Source organism: Panthera pardus, unplaced genomic scaffold (assembly GCF_024362965.1).
Source record: "Panthera pardus isolate Hobbes unplaced genomic scaffold, ASM2436296v1 HiC_scaffold_13, whole genome shotgun sequence".
NCBI classification, from domain to species: Eukaryota; Metazoa; Chordata; class Mammalia; order Carnivora; family Felidae; genus Panthera; species Panthera pardus.
Genome location: NW_026526688.1, coordinates 131,512,829 through 131,540,645, shown reverse-complemented (window position 1 = coordinate 131,540,645; position 27,817 = coordinate 131,512,829). Strand labels below are relative to the sequence as shown.

Genomic DNA, 27,817 nt, shown 5'->3' with positions numbered 1-27,817 from the left:
GTACATAGTGTTGATCTCGTCATTCTTTGACACATCCTTAGTTTAGACATCCCAATTCTGTGGGTCATTATTTAAGCCTTATTGTTTGACCTGCATTTCTATTATTTCCTCACTTGCTTGCCTAACGTCCCTTTTTCCAGTTCTGTTTATGGCCCCACTTAACGCTTGGCATGTCACTTGACTAAGGCTAGACTGGATACTATTCCCTATCCCTTCCCTGGAAGCCAAAGCAGATCCACTTTGCCAGCGTCCACAGAAGGAGAGAATCAGGACCCAGTCCTGTAAGAAGTGGACAAGAGTACTGATGGGAATTGAGAGGTTCCATTCCTCAGTCCGGGAAAACTAGACAAGAGCTGCATTTTCTTTTGAAAACAGTTTATTTTCCCACTAAGGTTGCTAAAACCATAATTTAACTTCTATATTTCATAAGCACTTATATAATAGACAATGTGTACCTATTAGTATTCGAGGAATTATGGCTAAGAGGAGGTATGAATAATGGTATAGTACTTGAACTATGAAGTATATGTAAGAATTTTTTTGAGGACACTATTTGCAAATCTTGAGAAGGTATTCCGTTTGGCCATTCTGTCTCACCAGCATAGTGATTTGAAAGGCCACATACCTAGGTGGGAATTACTAGCAATCAACATAAACACTTTAATACCCATTGTTCCTTACTCTGCCTGCTTCACAGTTTATGATTACTTCACAGACCCTGAAGGCACTTGAGTCTTAATCCTTCAATTAACAAATACAATACACTAAATTGTATAATCAAATTTAAAATGTGTGCCCTTAGTACTTAAGAATTTGAAGCCAGGGGGCGCCTGGGTCGCTCAGTCAGTTAAGCATCCAGCTCTTGATTTCAGCTCAGGTCGTGATCTCATGGTTCGTGGGACAGAGCCCTGCAGAGCTTGCTTGGGATTCTCTTTCTCTGCCCCTCCTCCATGCTTGCACACTTGCTCTCTTTCACAAAAATAAATGTTAAAAAGAAAAGAATTTGAAGAAAGCAAAAAACAACAACAACAACAACAACCCATGATGGATGAAGGTCACTGGAGCTAGAGCCGCAAGAAGGCAGGTGTTGAGCGGACTTCTACAGAAGTCACTGATTATGAAGGCAGGGGAGGGAGAAGGCATTCTTATGTGGGTCTTTGTGATGGGCAAAGAGACAGACATTAGCATGAAAAGTAAGGGACTTTAAATAGAAGAATAAGAAATCTAGGCAGGATCTCAGTCATGAACGAACCACTGTATGTTCTTAAATAAATAGCTTGACAAAAGTGCTGCCAGATTAATCTGAGGTCTGACTAAAATGTGCTAAAATAAAAAGGAAACTTCTTATAAATAAATGGACCCTGTTAACAATTGCCCAGCTGAGAGGATAATTTCTTGAATTTAGATACTGAAAGATAAATCACAAACTTTGTAGACAGAACTTGTAAGACTGATAACTGACTTTATATAAGAGGCAAAAGAGGTGTCACGTAGTCAAGAACATCATGAAGGAAGACTCTAAAATTTGTTTGCCAGGACAATGAAATTGTGCCAAGTAGTGTATCTTAAACGCCAGTCTGCCTGGCAAAGTTCCAATTTATGCTTGTTGATTCAATGCAGTTATTAATAGCATCGCTTTTCACTCTTAAAAGTGTTCTGGAAAGGTGAGGCTGAGGGAGGTGACAGCGAAGGGTGCTGCCAGAGTATCAGGACTTGCTCTACCAGGATCCTAAGAAGGGAGAGTTCAAGACTTCCATCTTTATATGTGGAATCTTAAAGAAAGAAAGAAAGAAAGGAAGAAACAAAGAAAGAAAGAGGAAAAGAAAGGAAAAGAAAAAAAGAATGCCACTAATATGGAGGATAATATCATATAGTCTAATTAGAATCCTAGGAGGAAATCAAAGATTGGACTAGAAAAACATTTTTCAAAATAAAAGCTGAAAAATTTCAAAATTGATAACAAACATTAACCCTTAGCTCTACAGACCTCTAGAAGGATAAAGAAAACCACTCATATTTTTAACAGTGCTAACAATGAGAGTTAAAGACCAAAAAAGCCTTTAAAGTAAACCAGAAAAAGATGCTTACTTTTTTAAAGTTTATTTATTTTGAGAGAGACACAGAGAGAGAGAGAGAGAGAGAGAGAGAGAGAGAGAGAGCAAGCAGGGGAGAGACAGAGAGAAGGAAAGAGAGAGAATCCCAAACAGGCTCTACACTGTCAGCATAGAGCCCAATGTGGAGCTTGAACCCATGAACTATGAGATCATGATCTGAGCCGAAATCAAAAGTCAGACACTTAACTGAGCTACCCAGTCGCCCATGGAACAATAGGAGTTACAACTTAGTTCTCAGAAGAAATAATGGAGACCAGAAAATAATGGACTGATATGTACACAGGGTTTTGAGGGGGTGGGGTGAGGCAAAGAAACTCTTACAAAATTAAAATTACATATCCAGAGAAAATGTTCTTCATAAGATGAAGGTGAAATAAAAACATTTTCAGAGAGAGGAAAGCTGAGTAAATTTGACGTTAGTGAGTTCACACTATAAGAAATGCTAAAAGGAGTTCTTTGGGTGAAGGGAAGTGATACCAGATGGAAAAACTGGATCTACTAAAAGGAATGAGGAATGTTGTAAGTGGCAAATATGTGGAAGCAGGTTTGATTCCCAGCAGAAGCTGTGGGTGTCTTGTGTGATTTGCTGTGATTCTGATGGACTTTGGTGTCCTGAAGGGACTTTAGGCAGCCTCATCATTTGGCTTCAGCATCTCCTAAAAAAAAAGTTACACAAGATTATGGGAGCTGAAAACATGAATTCCAGTCCTCTTCACTTCCGATTTCCTTGGGGGGTGATGGCATGGTCAATGATCCTTGGATTTGTTCTCTCATCTGAGAGTGAAGTTTTCACTTAATATCAACTCTATACAGAAAGGAGAAAAACCTAAGTGTACAACTTACCAACAATTTGGAACATAAAATTCTTAAAGTTTAACTATCTTAAGAGAAAGTTGGAGGACCTAGAATCATCCTTAAGAGATAATGGCCTTTGTAAGGAGTTATCAAGAATGGCAAGAAGGGAGGCAACAGATGAAAAGCTAAACGGGTCCAATTCTGTACTTGAGGGTGAAACACATTTTAAAGAAAAAGAACAGAAGAAAAATCTAAATATTCAGACCTAGATGAATTGGTCTCTAACTTTACAAAGAGGGCAATCCAACTAGAATACAAATCAAAGTCTATGATATCACTAGGGACTTTTCCAACCAGAGCTCACAGCAGACGGCATTTGGATATGGTCCTTCACTAAAAAGTCTGTCTTCATTGGAAAGATCTTTTCACTGCCCTCCACATACATTTTCACCTTGGCAACCAGGCTTCATTCCTCTACCTCTAATGCCGGTGCAAGGTCCTGTGGGCCAGTTTATGACATCAGGACCTGAGAAGGCATATGTTGACCAGGTCAAAATATCCCACCAAGGGATATTCTAGAGCCACCACAGCCTATAAGGAAGTTTTACAGAAATCTAAATTTCAGGTTTTATAAATAAGTTTTGTAAGTAAGATTTATTTGAATATCTTTAAAAATAGTTATAAATAAATCACTGTCTCAGTTTAGACTATGTATTATATGGCTACCCTACTAATAGAAGGAATTAATTAGTTGGGGAACAGAACATGTTTGGATAGAAAGTTGCATTTGATTTCAGGCAGATTCCAGAAATCAGTCACACAGTGGGAGGAAATTTCAGTAGGAAGTATACATTAGGAGCCTTTTCATAAACATCTCAAAGCCTGCTTCAGTCTTCCCTGGCTTCTTTAATCATCATAGCCTATTTATTCTACCTCTGAAAATTTTTCAACTCAATCTTCTCTCCGCTATTGCAGCTATTCTTTAAAATTAAAAAATTGTTAAATGTGTGCCTCATCAGCATTCCTTTGGTGCAAGAACACCAGTAACTACCCTTCTGAAACAGATTTGATTATGTTACTTTCCTGCTTATTTTCTTCCTCTTCAGGCCTAAAGGCTTCATATGTTGGCTTCAAGGGATCTGTGATCATGCAAGTAATTATATTTGAATTTTGAGTGTATGCACATGAATCACGCATCTATCGTCATACTTTTAACTTTTTTAAGGAATAAAAACTGCTGGCCTATAGATTAAGTTCCAAACTCCTTAGCATAGCTTTCAAAGGTTTTCAAAATCTAATTTCATACTAGCCTCACCCCCATTATGTATCTTAAATTTTAGCTTTCTTGCTGGTAGTAGGCTGAATAATGGTCCCCCAAAGATGTCCACATCCTAGCTCCCAGGACTTGTGAATATGTCTCCTTGCATGGCAAATGAGATTTTCAGATGTATTTATGTTACAGATCTTGGGAAGGTTATCTTGGATTATCAGGGCTCAATCTAATCATATGGGTCCTTATAAGGAGGAGGAGCAGTCATGATAGAAGCACCCATTGTAGTCAAAGAGATCCCAAGCTGCTGGCTTGAAGATGTAGGAAGGTCACAAGCCAAGGAATGAAGATGGCCTCTAGAAGCTGGAAAATGCAAGAACTCATTGAGGGTACCAAGAAGAAGCTTGATTTTAGCCAGTAAAACTGATTTCAGATTTCTGATATCTAGAACAGTAAGATCATAAAGTTGTGCTGTTGTAAGTCACTAAGTTTCTGGTAATTTATCAGAGTACTAATAGGAAACAAATACATTGTTGTTTTTTTTTTTTTAACGTTTATTTATTTTTGAGACAGAGAGAGACAGAGCATGAACAGGGGAGGGTCAGAGAGAGGGAGACACAGAATCTGAAACAGGCTCCAGGCTCTGAGCGGTCAGCACAGAGCCCGACTCGGGGCTCGAACTCACAGACCGCGAAATCATGACCTGAGCTGAAGTTGGCGGCTTAACCGACTGAGCCACCCAGGCATCCCTGTTGTTCTTTAAACTACTTAAGTGGTACATTGTCTGACTTCAGAATCTTTATGATCTCATATTTGCCAGACATGTGTCTCCCTTTTCTTATTTAGGGAACTCATACACATACTTCAATGCCTAGCACGAAGGTCTCTAACATTCCTAACACTGCTCCTCTGTGTGCGCACATATGCCTGCTTTAAACCACTTGTAAAATATTTACACACAGCATTGTTATTGTTTGCAAATTTATCTTTCTAGATTGAAATCCTTTGAGGACAGAGTAACATAACATTTCCTTTCAGGCCTCACAACAAATATTCATATAGTTACTGCATTAAATGTGTGGTGATAAATCTTTGGTTGTTCCTGGCAACGCTTTGGGACTCACTTAAAAGTCAGGACAAGGGGTGCCTGGGTGGCTCAGTCGGTTAAGTGTCCGACTTAGGCTCAGGTCATGATTTCATAGTTCGTGGGTTCGAGCCCCACATCAGGCTCTATGCTGGCAGCCTGGAGCCTGCTTCAGATTCTGTGTCTCCCTCTCTCTCTGCCCCTCCCCACTCACATTCTGTCTCTCTCGAAAATAAACATTAAAAATTAAAAAATTCAGGACAAGAAACAGGGATCACATGAGTGTCATCAGAAAAAGAATTGAAATGTGTGAGCATAGACATGATTTGTAAGGAATTTTGGAGAAAAAAGTCCAGAGTTCTAAAAAAAAAAAAAAAAAAGAGAGAGAGAGAGAGAGAGAGAAAATAAAAATATAGTGTGGAAAAACAGGTGAAGGTAGTCAAAAGGTACAAACTTCCAGTTATAGGATCAATTAGTCCAGTGAATGTAATGTTCAGCCCAGTGATTACAGTTAATAGTCACTACTAACTATGTATATTTGCATATATGTATTAATATTTATATATTCACTGTATATTTGTAATCTGTGGAGATCTTAAAAGTTCTCATCACAAATAAGAAAAATTTGTATGTAAAGTGATGTGATGGATGCTAATTAAACTTACTATAGTGATCATTTATCAAAATTATACATATATATATAATCAAATGTTGTATACCTAAAATTATATTATGTCTATTTTACCTTAATAAAACTGGAAGAAAAAATAATGATCTAAAGATTTGTATTTCTGTAAGAAATCTGAATATAAAATTTTAACCTACAATTATATTAAGAATATAAAATCTGTAAGACAGAAGGACTATTTAGGAATATAGTGCTCATGGAAAGATATGTTCATAGTCCTTAATATTTGAGTTCTTCATTTGCAACATCTTTTTGCCAGGAAGATTCCTTTAAGTTTTTTTCAAATCTCGTCTCTAAATAAAGGTTAAGTTGAAATTCTTGAGGCAATTACTTTTGATTTTTTTAAATAAAAATCCACTTGTATATATGGATTGTATATGACTTGTGGCTGGCATAGTCCCTCACCTATTGCAAGACTGTAATAAATAATACAGCATAGTTTTTAAAAATCCAGCAAGTAAAAAAATACTTTGCTATATATATATGTATCATAATCATGTATATATGTATGAAAAATAAGAAAATATTCCTATTAACTGAATAACAATTCCCAGAACTAGAATTACAAGATGTTTCACTTTGTGAGGGGGTATAGGGACGAGTCAGTAACAATTGTTTATCATCCAAGGCTTTCACTTGTGTTCTCATTTACTTATTACAATTCCACAGCATACATATCATTCATGTTTGTCAAATGAGACCGCAGCTCAAGGGAGGTTGAGCAGCCAAACCTACACTGAGACCTAGGTTTTCACAAATGCATTAAATTAAGATAGGTTAAATCCCCATTTGGAATGCACCTGGTTGCTAATTGTGACTAGGCTAAGGGTACTCATGTTATGAATATCACTGTCAATTACAAAATATAAACAGTAAACCAATATTTCAACTGAGAAAAATACTAGAACAAGGGGTACCTTGAGAGTTTTTTTAAATATTAATTATAAGCACATTTACCTATATTATCTCATTCAATCAACATGAAAACAAGCTAGGATATAAATGGCAAAATTCCCATTTTGCAACAAAAAAAACACCTGAAATTCATAAATCAAACTACTTGCCCAATCACACAGCTGGTAAGATGTATACACAGAGAATATAAATTTAATACTTTGCTTATTTATTCCCTTAACAATCAAATATTTAGTAAGATAATACCATGTGCCATGCACTATTGCAGACTATGTTCCTCTCCAGTGGATTACTTTTAATGGATAGAACTTATACTCCTGGAAACCTTAAAATTCATATATGAGTTATAATGTGCTAGGCTGCCATGGACTTTAGGAAAGATGGAGGGGTGCTGCTATACATTCTTGTACATTCATGTGGCAGTTAACTGTTTAATAACAACATCTCACATGGCTATAGCTGTAACAGTTTATTTTGTACAGACACATATTGATACTAAATATCTATTTTATCTTTTTTTTATTATTATTATTTTTAACGTTTATTTATTTTTAGACAGACAGAGCACGAGCGGGGGAGGATCAGAGAGAGAGGGAGACACAGAATCTGAAACAGGCTCCAGGCTCTGAGCGGTCAGCACAGAGCCCGACGCGGGGCTCGAGCTCACGGACCGCGAGATCATGACCTGAGCTGAAGTCGGCTGCTTAACCAACTGAGCCACCCAGGCGCCCCTAAATATCTATTTTATATATAACAATGTTTGTTTCTCTTCATTAGAACTATAGCAAAACTCTTAGTGGTCAAGGACTTAACTACCATAACCTGAGACAAATCAATTTCCTAATCATTTATATCAAAGAGCCTTACACTAGGGAGGCTGGGAAGATGGCAGAGTAAGGGGACGCCACGCTCACCTCATCCCACAGATACAACTAGATAACACTTCCATCAGTATAAATAACCCAGAAACTGACCTGAGGACTGACAGAACAAAATCCACAACAAAAGGTGGAGAAGAGGGCATTAAAGAGGGTTGGAAGGGTGGAGACACAGGGGGAAGCAAAATGGACCAGGGCACAAAACAGGCTATCATACCTGGAAGCCTGCACAGGTAAGATGAATCCCCATGGCATTTGGCTTTGAAAGCGAGAAAGACTGAATTTCAAGAGTTCTTACAGCAAGAAGGACTTAAATCCTGGAATTTTAAAAATCAGCAACTTGGTCCTGGAAAGGCCCAGAGAGCAATAGGAAGCCTAGTCCCTGCCCTTAAAGAGACTGCACCACAAAAAGCCCTTTGGAGTTACAGCAGAAAAACACCTGGAGCATATGGGAGAAAGAGCTATTTACTCGTCTCAGAGCATATCCCAAAAGGGCAGAGATCCTAGGAAGACTCCTCCAAGAACAAAGAGGCTGGCAGGTACCAATTCCCTACCCCCTACCCACCCATTGTCTCTTAGAATAAGCACAGAGCCAGCTGCAGGAACCAGAATGCTGACATTCACCACCTAACTTGTTTACATCAAGTCCACCCCCACGTTCTTCAGCAGATCAGCCATTTCCAGTCACACGTGCTTCAGTCCCATTGCTGTGGGTCTCGTCACCCAGAAGACTGGTACAAGCCTCTGCCAATACCACATCTCCTGATGAGCATGCTTTTGGAGGCTTTGGTCTGATTGGGGGTAGTGGGATGGCAGCAGCATCGGTCATGCACAAGCCTGAGGCACACCTTGTTAAAATCGCACCTGCTCCTACCACACAGCCCTGGTCGGTGGTATGTGTCAATTCACAAGCAGACTGGCACACATGTTGTTAAAGCTGCTCACCCACGCTGGAGACCAAACACTGCTGCAACAGACAAAGACAGACTCTGCAGATGACTGGATTGAAGGCAAATGCAGCCAGGACACAACAGCAGGGCACATGTAACACACATAGGAGAGACCCCCTGAGACACCAGGTTCTGGGGAAGAGGCAACACTGTACCGCAGGGCACTACAGGAACTTTTCTTCATACAGTCACTGCTTTCAGGAGCAGGAAGCAGAGCTGACTTCCCTAACACAGAGAAACAGAGATTTAGACAAAATGAGGAGACAAGGAATACATTCCAAATGAAAGGACAGGACAAAATCACAGCACGAGACCTAAGTGAAATGTGGGTGAGTAATATGCCAGTCAGAGAATTTAAAGTAATGATCCTAAAGACACTCACGGTACTTGAGAAAAGAGTGGAGGACGTCAGTAATACCTCTAACAAAGAGATAAAAAGAATCAATCAGAGGTGAAAAACACAATAAATGAAATAAAAAATATACAAAACGGAATAAATAGTGGGCTAGTGGAAGCAGAAAAATGAATCAGTGAGTGACCTAGAGGACAGAGTAATGAAAAGTAATCAAGCTGAGCAGGTGAGAGAAAAATCATTATGCAAAATAAGAATAGGTTTAGGGGACTCAGTGACTCCATTAAGTGTAAAAACATTCGCATTACAGGATTCCAGAAGAAGAAGAGAGAGAAGGGAACATAACATTTATTTGAAGAAATAATAGCTGAAAACTTTCCTAATCTGGGGAAGGAAACAGATACCCAGATCCAGGAAGCACAGAGAGTCCCCAACAAAATCAACCCTAGGACGTTCACACCAAGACACATACATTTAAAATGGTAAAAAGTAGTGATAAAGACAGAATTTTTAAAGCAGCAAAAGAAGGCAGTCACATACTTCGAAACCCCATAAGGCTATCAGCTGATTTTTCAGCAGAAAATTTGCAAGCCACAAGGGAGAGGCATGATATATTCAAAGTGCTGAAAGGGAAAAATCTGCAGCCAAGAATATTCTATCCAGCAATGCCAATATTAGGAATAGAAGGAGAGAAAGAGTTTCTCAGACAAACAAAAACAAAAGGAGTTCATGACCACTAAACCAGCCCTCCAAGAAATGTTAAAGGGGATTCTTAATGGAAGGGAAAGACCATATGTATGAAAAGTAGGAAACACAAAAACTTAGAGTAAAAATAAGAATATCTGTAAAAATCAGTCAAAAGATTCACAAAATTAAAAGATGTAAAATATGACACCATGTACATAAAATGTAGGGTGGAAAGCAGTAAAGGGGTTCAAATTTAAGTTAATATAAGCTGCTATGCAGAAGATATTATGTACAAACTTAATGGTAACAACAAGTCAAAAACCAGTAATAGATAGGCAAAGAACAAAGAGAAAGGAATCCAGTATATCACTAAAGAAAGACAATAAACTAGGAAAGAGAGCAAGAGAAGGGCAGGCACAAACTAAAAAAAAAAAAACAAAAAAAAAAAAACAAAAAAAACCCCCAAAATAAGTAACAAAATGGCAACAAATACATCTCTGTCAATAATTACCTTGAATGTAAGCAGACTAAATGCTCCACTCAAAAGACATAGGATGATGAAATGGATTAAAAACAAACAAACAAAAACAAAACAAGACCTAGCTTTATGCTGCCTACAAGAAACTCATTTCAGACCTAAAAACCCCTGCAGACTGAAAGTGAGGGGATGAAAGAAACATTTATTAAGCACAATGAGGTAAAGGAAAGCCAGAGTAGCAATACTTAGATCAGACAAAATAGGCTTTAAAACAAAGATTGGCGTGAGGGACAAAGACACTATATAACCATAATGGGGACAACCCAACAATAAGGTATAACAATTGTAAATATTTATACACCCAAATAAGTAAAGTAGTTAATAAAAACATAAAGGAACCATTCAATAGTAACACAATTATAGTAGGGGACTTTAACACCCCATTTACGTCAATGTACAGATCATCAAAACAGAAAATCAATAAGGAAACAGTGGTTTTGAATGACACCCCGGACCAGATGGGTTTAACAGATATATTTAGGACATTCCATCCTAAAACAGCAGAATACACATTCTTTTTAGGTGCACATGGAACATTCTCCAGAACAGATCACACAGTAGGCCAAAAACAAGTCTCAACAAATTTAAAAAGATCAAAGTCATATCACGCATCTTTTCTGACCACAACACTATAAAACTAGAAATCAACCACAAGGAAAAATCTGGGAAGAACAAAAATACAGAGAGGTTAAATAACATGCTAAATAAACATGGTTGACATGAATGGTCAACCAAGAAATCAAAGAAAAAATAAACACTTACATGAAAATGAAAACACAACCATCCAAATGTTTTGGGTTGCAACAAAAGTTGTTCAAAGACGGAAGTTTATAGCAATACAGGCCTACCCCAAGAAGAAAGAAAAACCTTAAACAACCTAACCTTGCATGCAAAGGAGCTAGAAAAAGAACAACAAAACCCCAAAACAGCAAAGGAAAGGAAATAACAAAGATTAGAGTAGAAGTAAATGATTTAGAAACTTAAAAATCTCTATAGAGAAGATCAATGAAACCAGGATCTGGTTCTTTGAAAAGATCAACAAAACTGATAAAACTCTAGCCAGACCCATCTTTAATTCATTAATTAATTAGAGAGAGAGTGCATGCGCAGGAACGCACATGCACACAAAGTCATCAAATGGAAGAGGAGAAAAAACTGATACCACAGAAATATAAGTGATTGTTAGAGATTATGAAAAATTATAAACAAATTAGACAACCTAGAAAAAAATGGATAAATTCCTAAAACATACAACTTACCAAAACTGAAGAAGGAAGAAATACAAATTTGAACAGACTGATTATTAGTGAAGAAATTGAGTCAGTAACTACAAAAACTCCCAACAAACAAAAGTCCAGGACCACACAGCTTCACAGACAAATTCTACTGAACATTTAAAGAGTTAATACCTATTCTTCTCAAACTATTCCAAACAATGGAAGAGGAAAAAAAACTTCCAAATTCATTCTATGACCAGCCTTACCCTGATACCAAAACCAAATAAAGACACCACAAAAAAAGAGAACTACAGGCCAAACTCTGATGAACACAAATGCAAAAATCCTCCACAAAATATTAGCAAACCAAATCCAACAATACATTAAAAAAAAAATCATTCACCACAATCAAGTGGGATTTGTTGCTGAGATGCAAGGGTGACTCAACATTCACAAATCAATGTGATACATCACATCCATAAGAGAAAGGATGAAAACCATATGATCATTTCCAGAGATGCAGAAAAAGCATATGACAAGGTATAGCATCCACTCATGATAAAAACCCTCAACTAATTAGGTTTCCAGGGAACATACCTCAACATAATAAAGGCCTTATATGAAAACCCACAGCTAACACCATACTCAATGGGGAAAAACTGAGAGCTTGTCTCCTAAAGTCAGGAACAAGACAAGGATGTCCACTGTCACCACTTTTATCCAATATAGTACTGGAAGCCCTAGCCACAGCAATCAGACAACAAAAAGAACAGAAGCCAAGTTGGTAAGGAGGAAATAAAATTTTCACTTTTTGCAGATGACATGATACTATATATATATAAAACCCTAACAATTCCACCAGAAAACTAGAACTGATAAATGAATTCAGAAAAGTTGCGGGATACAAAAAATCAATGTACAGAAATCTGTTGTATTCCCATACACTAATAATGAAGCAACATTAAGTGAAATTAAGAAAATAATTCCATTTACAATTGCACAAAAAAATAAAATAGGAATAAACTTAACCAAAGAGGTGAAAAACCTCACTCTGAAAACTATAAAACATTGATGAAAGAAATTTGGGATGATGAACAGAAGTGGAAAGGAGTTCCATGCTCATGGGTTGGAAAAATAAATATTGTTAAAATGTCTATACTATTCAAAGTAGTCTACAAATTCAATGTAATGGCTATCAAAATACCAACAGTATTTTTCCACATACCTAGAACAATCCTAAAATTTGTATGAAATCACAAAAGACCTCAAATAGTCAAAGCAATCTCAAAAAAACAAAACAAAACAAAACCCTAAACTACAACAAAACAAAAAAAAAACCCTGCAAAACAACAGATACCTCCAGGTTTTGGGTTTTTTGTGTATCACAATTCCAGACATCAAGTTATATTACAAAGCTGTAGTAATCAATACAGTATGGTACTGGCACAATAACAAACACATAAATCAATGGAACAGAATAGAAAGCCCAGAAATAAACCCACAGTTTCATGGTCAGTTAATCTTCTACAAAGGAGGCAAGATTACGCAATGGGGAAAAGACAATCTCATCAACAAATGGTGTTGGGAAAACTGGACAGCTAAATGCAAATGAAATGGACCACTTTCTTACACTATACACAAAAATTCAGAATGAATTAGGGACCTAAATGTGACATCTGAAACCACAAAAATCCTAGAAGAGATTACAAGCAGTAATTTCTCTGACATTGGCCATTAGCAACATTTTTCTAGATATGTCTCCTGGGGCAAGGGAAACAAAAGTAAAAAACTATTGGGACTACATCAAAATAAAAAGTGTCTGCACAGCAAAGGAATCCACCAACAATTCTAACAGACAACCTACTGAATGGGGGAAGATATTTGCAAATGACACATCTGATAAAGGGTTAATATCCAAAATATATGAGTAACTTATACAGCTTAACACACTAAAAACCAAATAATCCAATGGAAAAATGGGCAGAAAACATGAACAGTCATTTCTCCAAAGACGACACACACAGATAGCTAACAGACACATGAAAAGATGCTCGACATCACTCATCATCAGGGAAATACAAATCAAAACCACAATGAGATACCACCTCACACCTGTCAGAATGGCTAAAATAAAAAACTCAAGAAGCAATAAGTGTTGGTGTGGATGTAGAAAAAAGGAACCCTCTTGTACTGTTGGTGGGAATGCAAACTGGTGCAGCCACTGTGGAAGACAGTATTGCAGTTCCTCAAAAAATTAAAAATAGTACTACCCTACAATCCAGTAATCACACTACTGGGTATTTACCCAAAGAATACAAAAGCAGTAATTTGAAGGCATATATGGACTCCTAGGTTTATTGCAGCAGTTTTTACAACAGCCCAACCACAGAAGCATCCCAAGTGTCCACTGATAGATGAATGGATAAAGAAAATGTGGTATGTGTATACACATACACAAATATACAGCCATATATATAATATATATACACACACATGATATACAACCATAAAAAAGAATGAAATCTTTCCATTTGCAACAATATGGATGGAGCTAGGGAGTATAATGAGAAAACAGAAGAGAAAGGAAAGCTTCCATATACATTGCACAAGGTTAGCAATACCCTGATACCAAAACCAGTCAAAGAAACCACAGAAAAAGAAAACTACAGGCCAGTATCCCTGAAAAACATAGACGATACACACATACACACGGGAATATTATGCAGCCATAAAATGGATGAAACCTTGCCACTTATGACAACAAATAAGTCAGATTGAAAAAGACAAATGCCCTAGGATTTAACTCATGTGTGGAATCTAAAAAATGAATCAAATTAATAAACTAACAAAAAGCAGAATCAGACCTATAATTACAGAAAACTGATGAATGCCAGATGGACTGGGGGTGGAGGACTGGGGGTGGAGGAATGGGCAAAGTGGATGAAAGGGAGAGGAAGATACAGGCTTCCAGTTATGGAATGATTAAGTCATGGGTATAAAAGGCACAGCATAGGGAATATAATCAATGTTATTATAATACTGTCGTTTGGTGACAGATGGTAGCTACACTTGTAGTGAGCATAGTATACATATAGAGATGCTGAATCACTATGCTGTGCATCTGAAAGTAATGTAAAACTGTGTTATCCATACTAAAAACATAATAAAAAAAAAACTCATCTAAAAACTTTCTCTTGAAAGTCTCTATGACTGTAACAATGATAAACTAAAACCACCTACTGATTAAAAAAAAAAAAAAAAAAAAAAAAAAAGACCAACAACTGAGGAACAAGGAAGGTCAGCACAAAGTTAACTCCTGTATTGTAGTAACAGATATCATTGTTAAATAGTCTGTTTCTTTTTAACAGTACTGGAAAGAAAATTGAATTGAGAAATTTTAAAATTCCAGTCAGCTTCGAACTATGGATTTAATAGTCCTAGAAGTTTCTCCTCAACAAGCAATCACGTAATTGTACATCAATTTCAGTACATTGATAGGGACTTTTCAAATTGTTAGCGAGTTTAACTATTACATCCCCGTAGGAAAAGAACACGATGTAGAAGATAAGGGAAAGGGAATAACAGAAATTTTTGAACACTACAAGCTTAAATGTAGAGAGAAAGAAGTTGGGAAAAAATACATATGTGGGTGTTGGTGGGTGTGGGTATATAGGTGTATTTATAGGTATATACGTATATACATATATGTGTATATATATATATACACACACAATCATATTATATACATACACATATATATAATAAAAGAGGGGGAAATATGAAACACCAAGAAGATAACTATCACCTACCACTACCTTTTGAAATTGGCCATGTCAGGGTTTAGGTTGACAGATACACTAAACTAATAAGGGCAGGATTAGACCCCTTTCTCCAATTTCTGTAGTTTTTAAACTATATAAGGAGAAGATAATAGCATATATCTCAAACATTTTCTAAACGGATGACTATTTTAAGACTGTCAGTTGCACCTTACCCACATTTTGTATCTTTACCATTCCCTTCAGATGCCTAAAATCAGGCTAAAAATCTGCCCACACCACAATATACGTAATATGCTATGATTTAGGATTCAAGCAAAGAAAGAAAATGTGCATCTGTTTTGGATTAATGAAATGAGAATTTTCAATAGATAATCCTGAGGTAGTTTTTTGAATTTCCATAGACATATAATCCACCTTCACAAAAATTCTACAATATCATTATATGTGTATGAATTAATCCGGCCTTTCCCACTATAGTTGTCTTTTAGCTACCTAGAGCTCCTTTCAAAGCCTCCTTTCTTAGGAGGTTAAGAGAATGTGGGTATTTCCTTCCAGTCAAAAGATGCAGGAAATAACATCATAGCAAGTATTTACTTAGGGCTCAGTGCAGAGTGTTGGGTACTCTGCACAGCAATCTATATATACACTTTTAGTTCATCCTTATAACAAAACTAAAACAGTATGATTTTTATTCCAGTTGTCCAAATGTGAAAGATTTTATAGAACCAGTCAGAGATTCCATGGCTGGTAGATGGGAGAAGTACCAAACAGAGGCTGTTTCCAGAACCCATAAAGTTTATCACTAAGATGTACTGCCTGTCTGGTCTAAATTTATTGTTTAGTAAATTTCCAGAACAATCGTTGAGGTTACTGTAACATAAAAACAGAATTGCATTAAAACATTAAAATTTTAAAAACACAATCAACGGATAAGGAAAAGACAAGTACGGGAATTCAAAATGAATTAGCTATGGCAATGAAGCACAAATTTAAACTCAGAGATTTGTTGCAAGTCAGTGCTAAAACGGACCTATCTAGTTCTTTCTTGTGTCAGATAAAAGAAAGACAAGTTTCATCTGGAAGTTGCCTTTTTTCCTGACATTAAAGATAGTCCAAATTTTTCACGGGAATCCTTAAGTAAAGAAAGGGACAGTGTATCACAAGCAGTACTTTCAACATCAGTGGGGCTAAGAACGGAGATATTCCTCAGGAGGTTATTTCTTACGTCTCTCCTCTAAGAAAGCCGGTGGAGGAAGAGTAAATTGGATCACTTAACACTGTAACTTTGTTATAACCCAGTTAAAAACTGGGCTAAGGATCTGAATCGCCATTTCCCCCCAAAAAGATACATAAGTGATAAATAAGCACAAAGTGATGCTGGAGATAGCCATCAGGGAAATGCAAACCCAAACCACAATGCAATACCATTTCACACACACTAGGATAAGGAGAAAAAAGATAAGAACAAGTGTTGGTGAGGATGTGGAGAAATTGGAGCATGCTACAGCCTGAATGTTTATGTCCCTCCATAATTTACATGTTGAAATCTTAATGCCCAATGTGATGGTATTAAGGGGTGATGCTTAGGTCATGAGGATGGAACCCTCATTTAGGGAATTAGTGTTCTTACAAAGGAAACCCAGAGATTCCTTCTCCTTCCACTATGTGGAGACACAGCAAGAAGGTACCAGCTATGAACCAGGAAGTGAATCCTAACCAGTCATCACACTGAATCTGTTGCAGCTTGATCTTTTACTTTCCAGCCTTAAAAAATGTGAGAAATAAATTCCTGTTGTTTATAAGCTACCCAGTCTGTGGTGTTTTGTTGTAGCGGTACAAATGGACTAAGACAAAAGGACTAGGAGTCCTTATACACTGTAAAAAAGTAACTTGCTTTAGAAATAGCTCCTCAAGGAGCACCTGGGTGGCTCAGTCGGTTAAGCATCTGACTGGCTCAGGTCATGATCTCGCAGTTCCTGGGTTTGAGCCCCACATCAGGCTCTGTGCTGACAGCTTGGAGCCTGGAGCCTGTTTCAGATTCTGTGTCTCCTTCTCTCTCTGCCCCTCTCCTGCTCATTCTTATTCTCTCTCTCTCCCTCAATAAACACTAATTTTTTTTTTAAAAAAATAGCCCCTCAAAAGTTTAAACACAGACCTACCATATGACCCAGTAATCCGAATCTCAGTTATGTACCTGAGAGAAATGAAACCATATGTTCAAATGTCTGTATGTACAAAAACTTGTGCATAGATGTTCATACCAACATTATTCATAAGAGCCTAACAATGGAAACTTGAATGTCCATCAACTGATGAATAAATGTGGTACATCCATATTACAGAACAGTATTCAGCAATAAAAGAATGTGATGTACTAATGCATGCTATCTAACATGATGAACCTTGCAAACTTTATGTTCAGTGAAAGAAGCCAGTCACAAAGTACACATATTGTATGATTCCATTTATATGGAATGTCTAGAATCTGCAGATCCATAGAGATAAGTGCTTGCCAGGAGCTGGGGAACAGGAGAGGGTTGAGGGGGATGGAAAGTGACTGCTAACAGTATGGGATTTCTTTCTGGGTGATGAAAACTTCTAAAATTGATCAAAGCTACTTGAGAAGCACTATCATGGGAACTTTTTAATCTAGAAGCATGGAAGCCAAGTATTAATAACAATCTTCCTCAAACATAAGAGAGTCTCACTAAGGTAGAATTGCATTATGATATTATCTACACAGCTAAATTAGGGATAGTTTCAAGGCTGAATGAGCTTATCTATCAATGATTATCATTTAAGCTTTTTTGGATCCTGGATCCTTTAAGGATGTGTTGAAAGCTTTGAAGAAGGTAGGCATGGTGTTACCCCAAGGAGTCTAAATAACTTCACAGACATTAGAGGAGGACTCTCCATGATTGTAGTAAAATAAGACAAAAACAAGAACATTGCATAATGCTGCTTAAATGGAAATGTAATAAGTGAGTGTTGGGGGGGGGGGGTGGAAAGCTGGGTAACCACAAAAATGATCAAACATCCCCCTCTCCTGGCTTGCAGGACTGACTACCACTGCCTCTCCAGTGAAACTCTAGCATGTCCCTGTAGCTTCCTGGATAAAAATTAAAAGACCCAATAGTCAATTGCTCCTGCTTTCTGGCAGCACTTAATCCAGAATAGACTCTTCACTTTCTTTAAACCTCCCTAAAATCACCTTACCCAAGTCCTTGTGCCAAGCTCACCTGACTCCCTCTTTTTGAGATATTCCATGGTTTTTCAAGGTATGGATCTCCCTTACTGCAGCAGTAAGCCCAATTTTGGCAACAGGTTGTGTTCCTAGTAATATTTGGCTGATAAGAAGCAGTATCATAAAATATAATATGCTATTAAGAGTATGTATATAAATTTTTATGTTTATTAGGACTTTATGTTCTCATTTAAAAATGTGATATAAACTATACTATATAGGAGATAATTACATTGATAAAAGACAATGGATACACCCTAAAATGTTTAGTGTTATTGTGTCTGAATGCTAGTTTATTTTCCGTTTTGCTTTTCTGTATTTCTTATTTTCCTTCAAAGATGGCTTATAATTTAAGAAGAGAGGGGGAGGGGGAAGAAGAAAAACTCCCTTCCAAAAGAATATGAACAAAGAACTTCATATTCAAAATGGTGGTCAGTATGTAAGGTTTTCAAACTTTAGCATATTAGAATTTCTTGGGGTGCTTGCCAAAAATGAAAGGTTCCTGGGTTTCATCCCTGGAGTGAGCCCCAGAAGCTACAGTTTGGACCCCAGGTGATTCTGACCCATCAAGTCTGAGGAGCAACCTTGGGAGAAGCAGTTTTTAGACAAACTAGAACAGAATAATGTACAGATTAACAGAGGAAGGATTGGACTTGTTTAGGCTAAAACAGCAGCAAGCAGAGCCTTAAAGCATGAAGCTGCATGTGTTGGGCACAGGGAGCATGGGTGGTCTGGTGTACAGTGGCTTTCAGGAAGGTGGATTTCATCAATCTATGGGAAACTGAGGACTCCTTTAGAGAACAATTTGGAAAGGTAAAGTGGGTCTAGATTTTACTCAAGTTTCCAACCCACACTGTGGCCACCAATTAGCAATTCACTGGTTTCTTCAATTTATATCCACATTTTTTTTTTTTTTTTTTAGGAAGCAAGTCTAATTTTTCCTTAAACATTTCCACCAGCAATTTTCATTTTTTCAACCCTATCAAATCTTTTTTATCTTCCTAGGAACTCATTGTCTTAGCTTTGCCTATGCTGCCAGTCAATTGAAAACCTACTGCCAGCCAACAAGGAAACACAAAAAACAAAATTAAGTTTAAAAGCCTCCTACTGGGCATCTATAGAAGACTCAAGAATATGAAAAAAATCACTATCTTTCAATATCAGGTTAAAAACCTTCTTAAAAAAGATAAGGGATTTTCCAAAGAGTAATCTGTTCTGTCATTTGTGTCCAGAAATTTTCAAGTGGAAAAGCATTTCTACCTTTAACTATATAAAAGGGATTTTTTAACACTAAAAATGAATGATTTGGGCTTTTGTCTAAAATACAAGGTGAAATAACTTTACAGCTAAAAGAGACTTCAAAGAATAGGTTTTCATTTTAAAGATAACAACTGTTTTATATCTTGTTTGCCCTAATACACTCCAAAATATGTTATATTTTAGCTACAAAAATCCCCTCCATATTTTATGTCACTCAAAGTAGGTGACAAATGTTCTTTGTGAAACCATTTGCTGCAAATCAATTGGCAATATTTTTTCAATCATTAAGAAATACTATTTGATATTAAATCAGCTTAATACAAATGGAATAATAGTATCAGGTCTTCATCTTAAGCTTACTGGAGTAGCTAATTTGGGTAACTTAACCAAAAATTTCCAAGTAAATGAGGATCAGTGATAAAGTAAATGAAATAAAAAAAAAAAAAACACAAGAAAGCAAGAAAGCAGTTGCTTTACAAGAATTTACTCTATCTAGAGATGTACTATTCTATTACAAAACTATCATGCATGAAACATACTACGGAAAATGAGGCTGCAAAATGTATTTGCACTGAGATTATCTTAGTAGAAAAGGGAATTTAGAACTTTGAATGATGAGAAACATAAGCCATTTCAGGTGATTTGGAGTAGCCTTCAGCAAACCCACATTCCAACGAACCAAATGCCATGTCTGATGAACACTGCTACAGACTTAAGGTACCCTCACAACCAGAATGCCATTTTGGTAGGTTAATGTCGAAAATTCCATTTTAACAAATGGCCACTTTAATTATGCAAAAATAAATACCCACAATGTACTTTTTCCTCTTTTTACATCTTTGAGTTAAATATTTCCATTGTGATGGTGGGCAGAGCACATTGCCTTTAAAACCAAATAGTTCTGGCTCAACTCTTTATTCTGCCACCTACGTTTAATAGATTCACACACCTTTTGGCTTTTGATTCACTGTACAAAAAATAGAGGTACCGTTGACCTCATAATACAAGGATTAAGGGATACCACATACAGAAGGAAAGAAATCCTAGTAGCAGCATTCCCTCAGGAGTGAACTGTCTTCTAATTAGAGAATAAACCACAGTGAATGGTAAGGGACAGGTAGAAAAAAGACACAGAATAGAAAACTTCCCTGTGTCATAAAGGAAAAAGAATCTAAGATATCACAAACAGCTCAGAGGGAAGGTTGGGGGGATGCTGAGACAGAAGAATGTTGGGGAGAGGAGAGGATGGCATGTCAAGACGGAATGAGGTGGTGACCCAAAGAATGGACAGTAAGAAATGCCTGTGCTCAGCCTGGCTCCTAATAAAACCAGGAGGACACACGCTCTATTTTAAGCCCTAAGCCCCCCCCCCCCCTTCTTGTACTTGAATACAAATCTTCAACTAGTAACCCCTCCCCTCAACAAAAAGGAAAAAGTCTGGGGGCGCCTGGGTGGCGCAGTCGGTTAAGCGTCCGGCTTCAGCCAGGTCACGATCTCACGGTCCGTGAGTTCGAGCCCCGCGTCAGGCTCTGGGCTGATGGCTCGGAGCCTGGAGCCTGCTTCAGATTCTTTGTCTCCCTCTCTCTCTGTCCCTCCCCCGTTCATGCTGTGTCTCTCTCTGTCTCAAAAATAAATAAACGTTAAAAAATTAAAAAAAAAAAAAAAAAAAGGAAAAAGTCTGTTATAGAAAACTAGCTTGTGTAAAGACACAGCTGTCTTGGGTAAAGTCAAGTCTTATTAATAAGTCTACTAAATACAACCGCCTTGTGGGAGGTGGTGTTTTGAGGCAACCAAGGCATATGGGCTGTGTTCCAGATTTAAACTCACACAAGGTGGTGAAAAGGGAACAGTTCTAAGAGATAAGACATGATCAAGCTGGAGAATCAGTAGGAACAGAGAAATGATCCAAGGGGTATCTGGAAAGAAATTAAACCTCAGAGATATCGGGCAAGGGAGAGAAGAGACAGGGGTCACTTTATTTAAATATATAATAGGACCCAGTGACCCCAGTAGGCTGGCGGGTGAGGGAGAAGGCCGGGGGGCTAACATCTGGTTACATGCCACCGCCAATGGTTGGTAGTCGGTACATATCGGCTCTTTTTTCTTAAGGAATGGATACCATATCAGATACAACTGTTTTCACGCTTCTTACAACTATGGGGGAGGGGGGGCAAACTTTTAAAAGTGATATAAAACTTGCATGAAGTTGTACTTTACCTCAAATAGTCAACCAAACTTGCAGAAACTGCTTGGTTGATAGTTGGGAGGAAGGGTGGGGGGAGGAGGGGGAAGCAGGTATTTGTCTAAAACTACTTCACAGCATAACTAGGAGATCACAGATTTTCCATCATGCCAGGTAGAGGAAAGCTGCGATTTTCAGGTAGGCAATTGAGCAGTTTGGGCGCGGGAGTCAGATAGTTAGAAGCCTTACAATCATCTCTTTGCTGCAGTATGAATGCTCAGGTCAGTTCCCTTATGAAACGTTTTAGCAACAATATGGCCTTTACAAATAAATGACGAATTACCATGCTACTTTATGTTAACGAAAATGGCTAGACATTTATGTTAGGGTATTGGAGAAACTTTAGCCTTTTCCATTTTTCAAAGTATTATACACGCACAGAGAGAGAGAGAGAGAGAGAGAGAGAGAGAGAGAGAGAGAGAGAGAGAGACGGAAGGCTAAACGCGTTTCCTTGGTAAACAGGTGCTGCAGGATGGAGGTGCAGCCACTCCCTTCCCCTGGGAAGGCTGTGAGCAAACCTCCCCCCCCCTCCCCCCCCCCCCCCCCCCCCCCCGCTATAAGGAACGGAGTCCGGGAAGGGGGAGTTGGCATGGTTCAACGCAGAGGTTATTAGTACACAAGTGCTGGCATTCGGTCCATTTAGAATTCCAAAATAGAAACTAATGCTACCTCCGCTTAAAATAAACCAAGGGACTATTTGTCAAACTGCAAATTTCCTCATTACTACCGAGAAGCAGAAGGAGAAAAGGGGCGGCAAGAAACTCACGAGGGAGTCTCCCACAGGCTCACGCGTCTCCCAGGTGCAGTCCGTCTTGCACAGGGTCCGCTTCTATGGTGACTGTGACTTCAACCCTGGAGCATCGCAACCAGGGAGGGAATACTCGATACCCAGTTTGACCAACCCCTGCTGCACCTCAGGAACCCCGGGCTTGCTCAGGTAGATTATGCAGAATGTAAGCCCAGCTCCTCTCCTGAACCCGGTCCCCAAAGGGAGCTAGCCTTCCTGCCCTCGGCCAGCAACCGCGTCTGCTCGCTTCTACCTTTGCTCATGATCCTCGCTCCGACTCCTCCAGTCCCAGGTGACGGGCGCTGGAACGCACGGGTGCAGCGGCCGCTATTTGTAAACACGCTCCACGTGCGCTCGCCCAGCCCCATTCGCAAGCCGCTCGTGGCACCTGAGGATGAGTAGCTTTCTCCAGAGCCCTCAGAGGGTGCGATTTTTATTCCACCTGAGAGAGGAGGAAGCCTCGCCCCCAGAGGCGAGCCACTGAAAGAAGGACCAAGACAGGGTGGACTTGGACCGCCCCCTGCTGGCCGACTAAATAGTCTGCAGGCTAGAGCAGGCAGGGCTTTAGCCAAACCCACGCCGCGCCTAAAGAAGCTGCAGCGGCCGGCCCCGCCCCCGCCCTCTCGCCGAAGACCCCGCCCCCGGGCCGCGCGCACTCGCCCGCGCAGGCCCCACCCCCTTGCCGACACAGCGTTCTTGCGGGGGCGCGCGCGTGCACCCTAATCCCCCGCCTTCCGGCTCCGGCGGCGACGCTCGCCGCTTGCCGCTGCCGCCGCGCCACCAGTGTCAGCCTCCCTCTAGAGACTCCATTTGCTTTCAGGGCGGTCTGGCCCCCGCGCGGGCTGGCGGAGAGCGATGCCCCCGGCCCGCTGACTGGCGTCCCCTGGGCCAAGCGCTCGCTCGCTGCGGCGGTGACACCCTGGTCGCCGGCGTCCACGGAGGAATCCGGGCTCCCTCCGCGTGAGCAAAGACGTCCCGCGCTCCGGAGCTCGCCCTGCGGGGAGAGGCCCTCGCTAACGCGGCTTGTCTCTGACCTCTTAATTTCAGGAGGTAGGCAATTCAGGTCCCGCTGTCACTCCAGATAATGCCTAAAAGCATTATTTGTCGGATTTTGCCATCACACTGATAGGAGGCGTTAATTTTCTCAATATAGTTACAGGATAGATACGAGTAATGCCACAGACCCTGATATTGAAAAAAAAAATGTTTTTGGTATTTTCCTTTAGGTTTCGGAGGCACCGAGTGCTTATACAGCTCCCCACAGGAACTACTTCTGTTGGCCCATCGAGGATCATCTTTCACCAGGATTATTTTAACATCTTCACTGAGCCTTCCACTCCATACCTTCTACCATGAGTTCTGATTTCTACCAATGAAGTTTTTGATGCTTGCTTTAATCATGTGACACCACCTCTTGTCCGCCTTTTGCCTTTCCAGTTGCCAAATACATTAGGTATAAGTTTGTGTCATGTTAAAGTACAAAGTTTTCTGCCTGTCCATTTTCACCTTATTTGCACTGCTCACTTCTGTCCAGCTTGCCTTACCTCGCCTGCCTATGATTTCCATAACCACTCACTTGAATAATTAATCTCTAGCAGTCCTTGCCTAGAAGAGGCTGTATTCCATACAGTACATTGCCTGACAAAGACAGCGTCAGCGGATGAGTTTTTCCATTATATTTTCCCATATGTCATGTCTACAAGTCCTCTCTTAAACTATTTATCCCTGGCACATTTCCCAAAGTACTCCCACCTGAGTCTTAGTTCCTTTAGCAAAGAGTCTCTACCTGTAATGAAAAGAAGAATTAAATACACAATAGGACTGTTTTAGAGACCTTACTGGTACAGATTGGTTGCAGTCTCCTTTGAGATTGCAGTTCATGAAAAGACCTTAAACTAAGTAAGGAGGAAGAAAGAAGATAGGTTTAGTTAAAACTAGTCCTTGTTGAAAGAACTTTGTAGGCTTTAAACAACAAAGTGAAGAGAGTCACATAGGCCTGGCCTGGAAATTGGCCAGCATACCATCCATCTAGGTCCTGCGGAGAAGGGAAGGGATCTTAAAATCCCATTTTCTAGTCTCATTGTATTCAAATCTAAGTTGTTAAATATCTTGTTCTAGTAATTGCTTAAAATATTGGACATTTAAAATGTTGGGGAAACGTAAGCGTGTGGTGTTGACAATTAAGGACAAGCTTGACATTATTAAGAAACTTGAGGAAGGCATATCTTTCAAAAAGCTTTCTGTAGTGTATGGAATTGGTGAATCCACGGTTCGTGATATTAAAAAGAACAAAGAAAGGATAATAAACTATGCAAACAGTTCAGATCCTACAAGTGGGGTATCCAAACGTAAATCAATGAAGTCATCGACATATGAGGAACTTGATAGGGTTATGATAGAGTGGTTTAACCAACAGAAAACAGATGGGATTCCAGTGTCCGGAACAATTTGTGCAAAACAAGCCAAATTCTTTTTTGATGCTCTGGGAATGGAAGGTGATTTTAATGCATCATCTGGCTGGCTAACTCGATTTAAGCAGCGCCATGGTATTCCAAAGGCTGCTGGTAAAGGAACAAAATTAAAAGGAGATGAAACTGCTGCCACTGAATTTTGCGGTAACTTTCAGGAATTTGTCGAGAGAGAGAATCTACAACCGGAGCAAATTTATGGTGCTGATCAAACTGGATTGTTCTGGAAATGTCTACCATCAAGGACATTAGCTCTTGAAACTGAACAAACTACTTCTGGTTATAGGTCAAGCAGAGAGAGAATCATTATTATGTGTTGTGCAAATGCCACTGGTTTACACAAGCTTAATCTTTGTGTTGTGGGAAAAGCAAAAAAACCCCGTGCGTTCAAAGGAGCTGACCTTTCAAATCTTCCTGTCACTTACTTCAGTCAAAAAAGTGCATGGATAGAACATTCTGTTTTCAGACAGTGGTTTGAAAAGTACTTTGTGCCACAGGTACAGAAGCATTTGAAATCCCAGGGGCTTCTAGAAAAAGCAGTGCTTCTTTTGGACTTTCCCCCAGCACATCCAAATGAAGAATTATTGAGTTCAGATGATGGCAGAATAATTGTGAAATATTTGCCACCAAATGTCACAAGTCTAATTCAACCTATGAGTCAGGGGGTTCTAGCCACAGTAAAAAGATACTACCGAGCGGGACTTCTTCAGAAATACATGGGTGAAGGAATTGACCCAAAAATGTTTTGGAAAAATTTGACAGTGTTGGATGCAATTTATGAAGTATCAAGAGCTTGGAACATGGTAAAATCTAGTACCATAACCAAAGCATGGAAAAAACTTTTCCCTAGCAATGAAGAGAATTCAGGCATGAACATTGATGAAGGAGCCATTTTAGCAGCTAACTTAGCAACAGTTTTACAGAATACAGAAGACTGTGAACACGTTGACATTGAGAATATTGATCAGTGGTTTGACTCTCGGAGCAATGACTCAAGCTGTCAGGTGCTAACAGACAGTGAAAGTGCTGAGGACCAGGCCAAGCCTGCTGAACAAAAACATTCCAATAAGACTAGAAAAGCAGAACTGAATCCAGAGAAGCATATTAGCCATAAAGCTGCACTTGAATGGACCGAAAATTTACTGGATTATCTAGAACAACAAGAGGACATGCTTCTGTCTGATAAACTGGTATTACGGAGGCTTCGAACAATAATAAGAAGAAAACAGAAGATCCAAAATAACAAAAGTCACTAATAATACTCTTAAGTGTATTTGTATCTTTGTGACTTTATCTGCAGTGGAACTTCATTATCTTCTTTGAAGTGCTGTGGATTTTAAAGCTAAATACATTTTATAAATGATTTTAGGATTAGATGCCATTTTGGATTACTTAAATTACTGCTCTTTAATGTTGATTCTAGTACGTGACCATTTCCATCCATGTAACTTGTTTGTTTACTCTTTCTAATCTGTATTATACTAGTTAGATCATAAGGTACCTGAGGCCAGATATCTTGTGTCTGTTTTGTGCCTGAATTTCAATGTGTCTAATAGAGGACCGTGCACACTATAGGCAATCAATAAATCTTACTTAAATTAAATTTTTATGACTTGCTCTGAACTCCAGTTTCCAAATGAAATATGTTGGGGGTAAGTTTCCATTTCTATGATGTTTCCATCTGCTGAAATTTTTGGAACTTAGCAAAAATTTGTGCAACGAGAGCACTGAAGGAAAATAGTCTCAAACCTGAAATATGGGATTCTATATCAACAGTATTTGGGTAGTCAGCAATTCAGATTGGCCATCTCTGAGTATAATGAAGGAAGAAGAAACATAAAATGTCTCCAGGGAGAGGGCTTGCACTTCACTTTTATTCCAACTGACAGCAGGGAGAGTTCCTTCAGAGTTGTAAAAAGAATGCCATCCCCATTTCAGAAAAAATAGTTTTCAGTTCCCAAACCATCGTAATCAGAAGAGGTAAGAGTTATACTTTGTTGTCTTTCATTTCAATTCGTCATTAGAATAGATATATCAATAGTTCTTGTTTTTATTTATTATTTAAAAAAAAATTTTTTTTTTAACGTTTATTTATTTTTGAGACAGAGAGAGACAGAGCATGAACAGGGGAGGAGCAGAGAGAGAGGGAGACACAGAATCTGAAACAGGCTCCAGGCTCTGAGCTGTCAGCACAGAGCCCGACGCGGGGCTCGAACTCACGGACCGTGAGATCATGACCCGAGCCGAAGTCAGACGCTTAACCGACCAAGCCACCCAGGCGCCCCAATAGTTCTTGTTTTTAATAAGCTGTTTGATATTTATATAACACTTTAAAGCTTACAAATTATGTTGTTTACTTTCTTATAGCATATTTTTTTCTGAGGATAATTGAGAACAAAAGCATGCATAAAATTTGTGAAACCATCCACCACATGAACAGTGGACTAACATTAAGTAGAACATAAGAAAGATTATTATAGAAGAGTATGGGCTGCTGTGTGACCATGGGCAAATTATTTAACCCATATGTGAATTAGGAGTAATAC

The 27,817-nt window shown here is 38.8% G+C and overlaps 2 protein-coding genes across 2 annotated transcripts in view; one reads left to right on the top strand and one right to left on the bottom strand.

The window, feature by feature from the left end:
* FAM13A (family with sequence similarity 13 member A) overlaps window positions 1–23,244 on the bottom strand; it is a 368,980-nt gene extending 345,736 nt beyond the window's left edge. The window contains exon 1 of the mRNA XM_019464526.2: window positions 23,057–23,244. The gene's annotated coding sequence lies outside the window, so the exon portion shown is untranslated. The remainder of the gene's footprint in view (window positions 1–23,056) is intronic.
* Window positions 23,245–23,528: 284 nt separating this feature from the next.
* On the top strand, window positions 23,529–26,874 carry TIGD2 (tigger transposable element derived 2). The gene is made up of 2 exons (XM_019464466.2): window positions 23,529–23,853; window positions 24,030–26,874. Exon 2 carries the CDS (start codon window positions 24,950–24,952, stop codon window positions 26,525–26,527), a length of 1,578 nt encoding a protein of 525 aa, XP_019320011.1. The 5' UTR covers window positions 23,529–23,853; window positions 24,030–24,949; the 3' UTR covers window positions 26,528–26,874.
* The last annotated feature ends 943 nt before the right edge of the window (window positions 26,875–27,817 follow it).

Excerpts from the sequence above, each read along its gene's own strand:
- TIGD2 (XM_019464466.2), top strand. The coding sequence starts at position 24,950 with ATGTTGGGGAAACGTAAGCGTGTGGTGTTGACAATTAAGGACAAGCTT.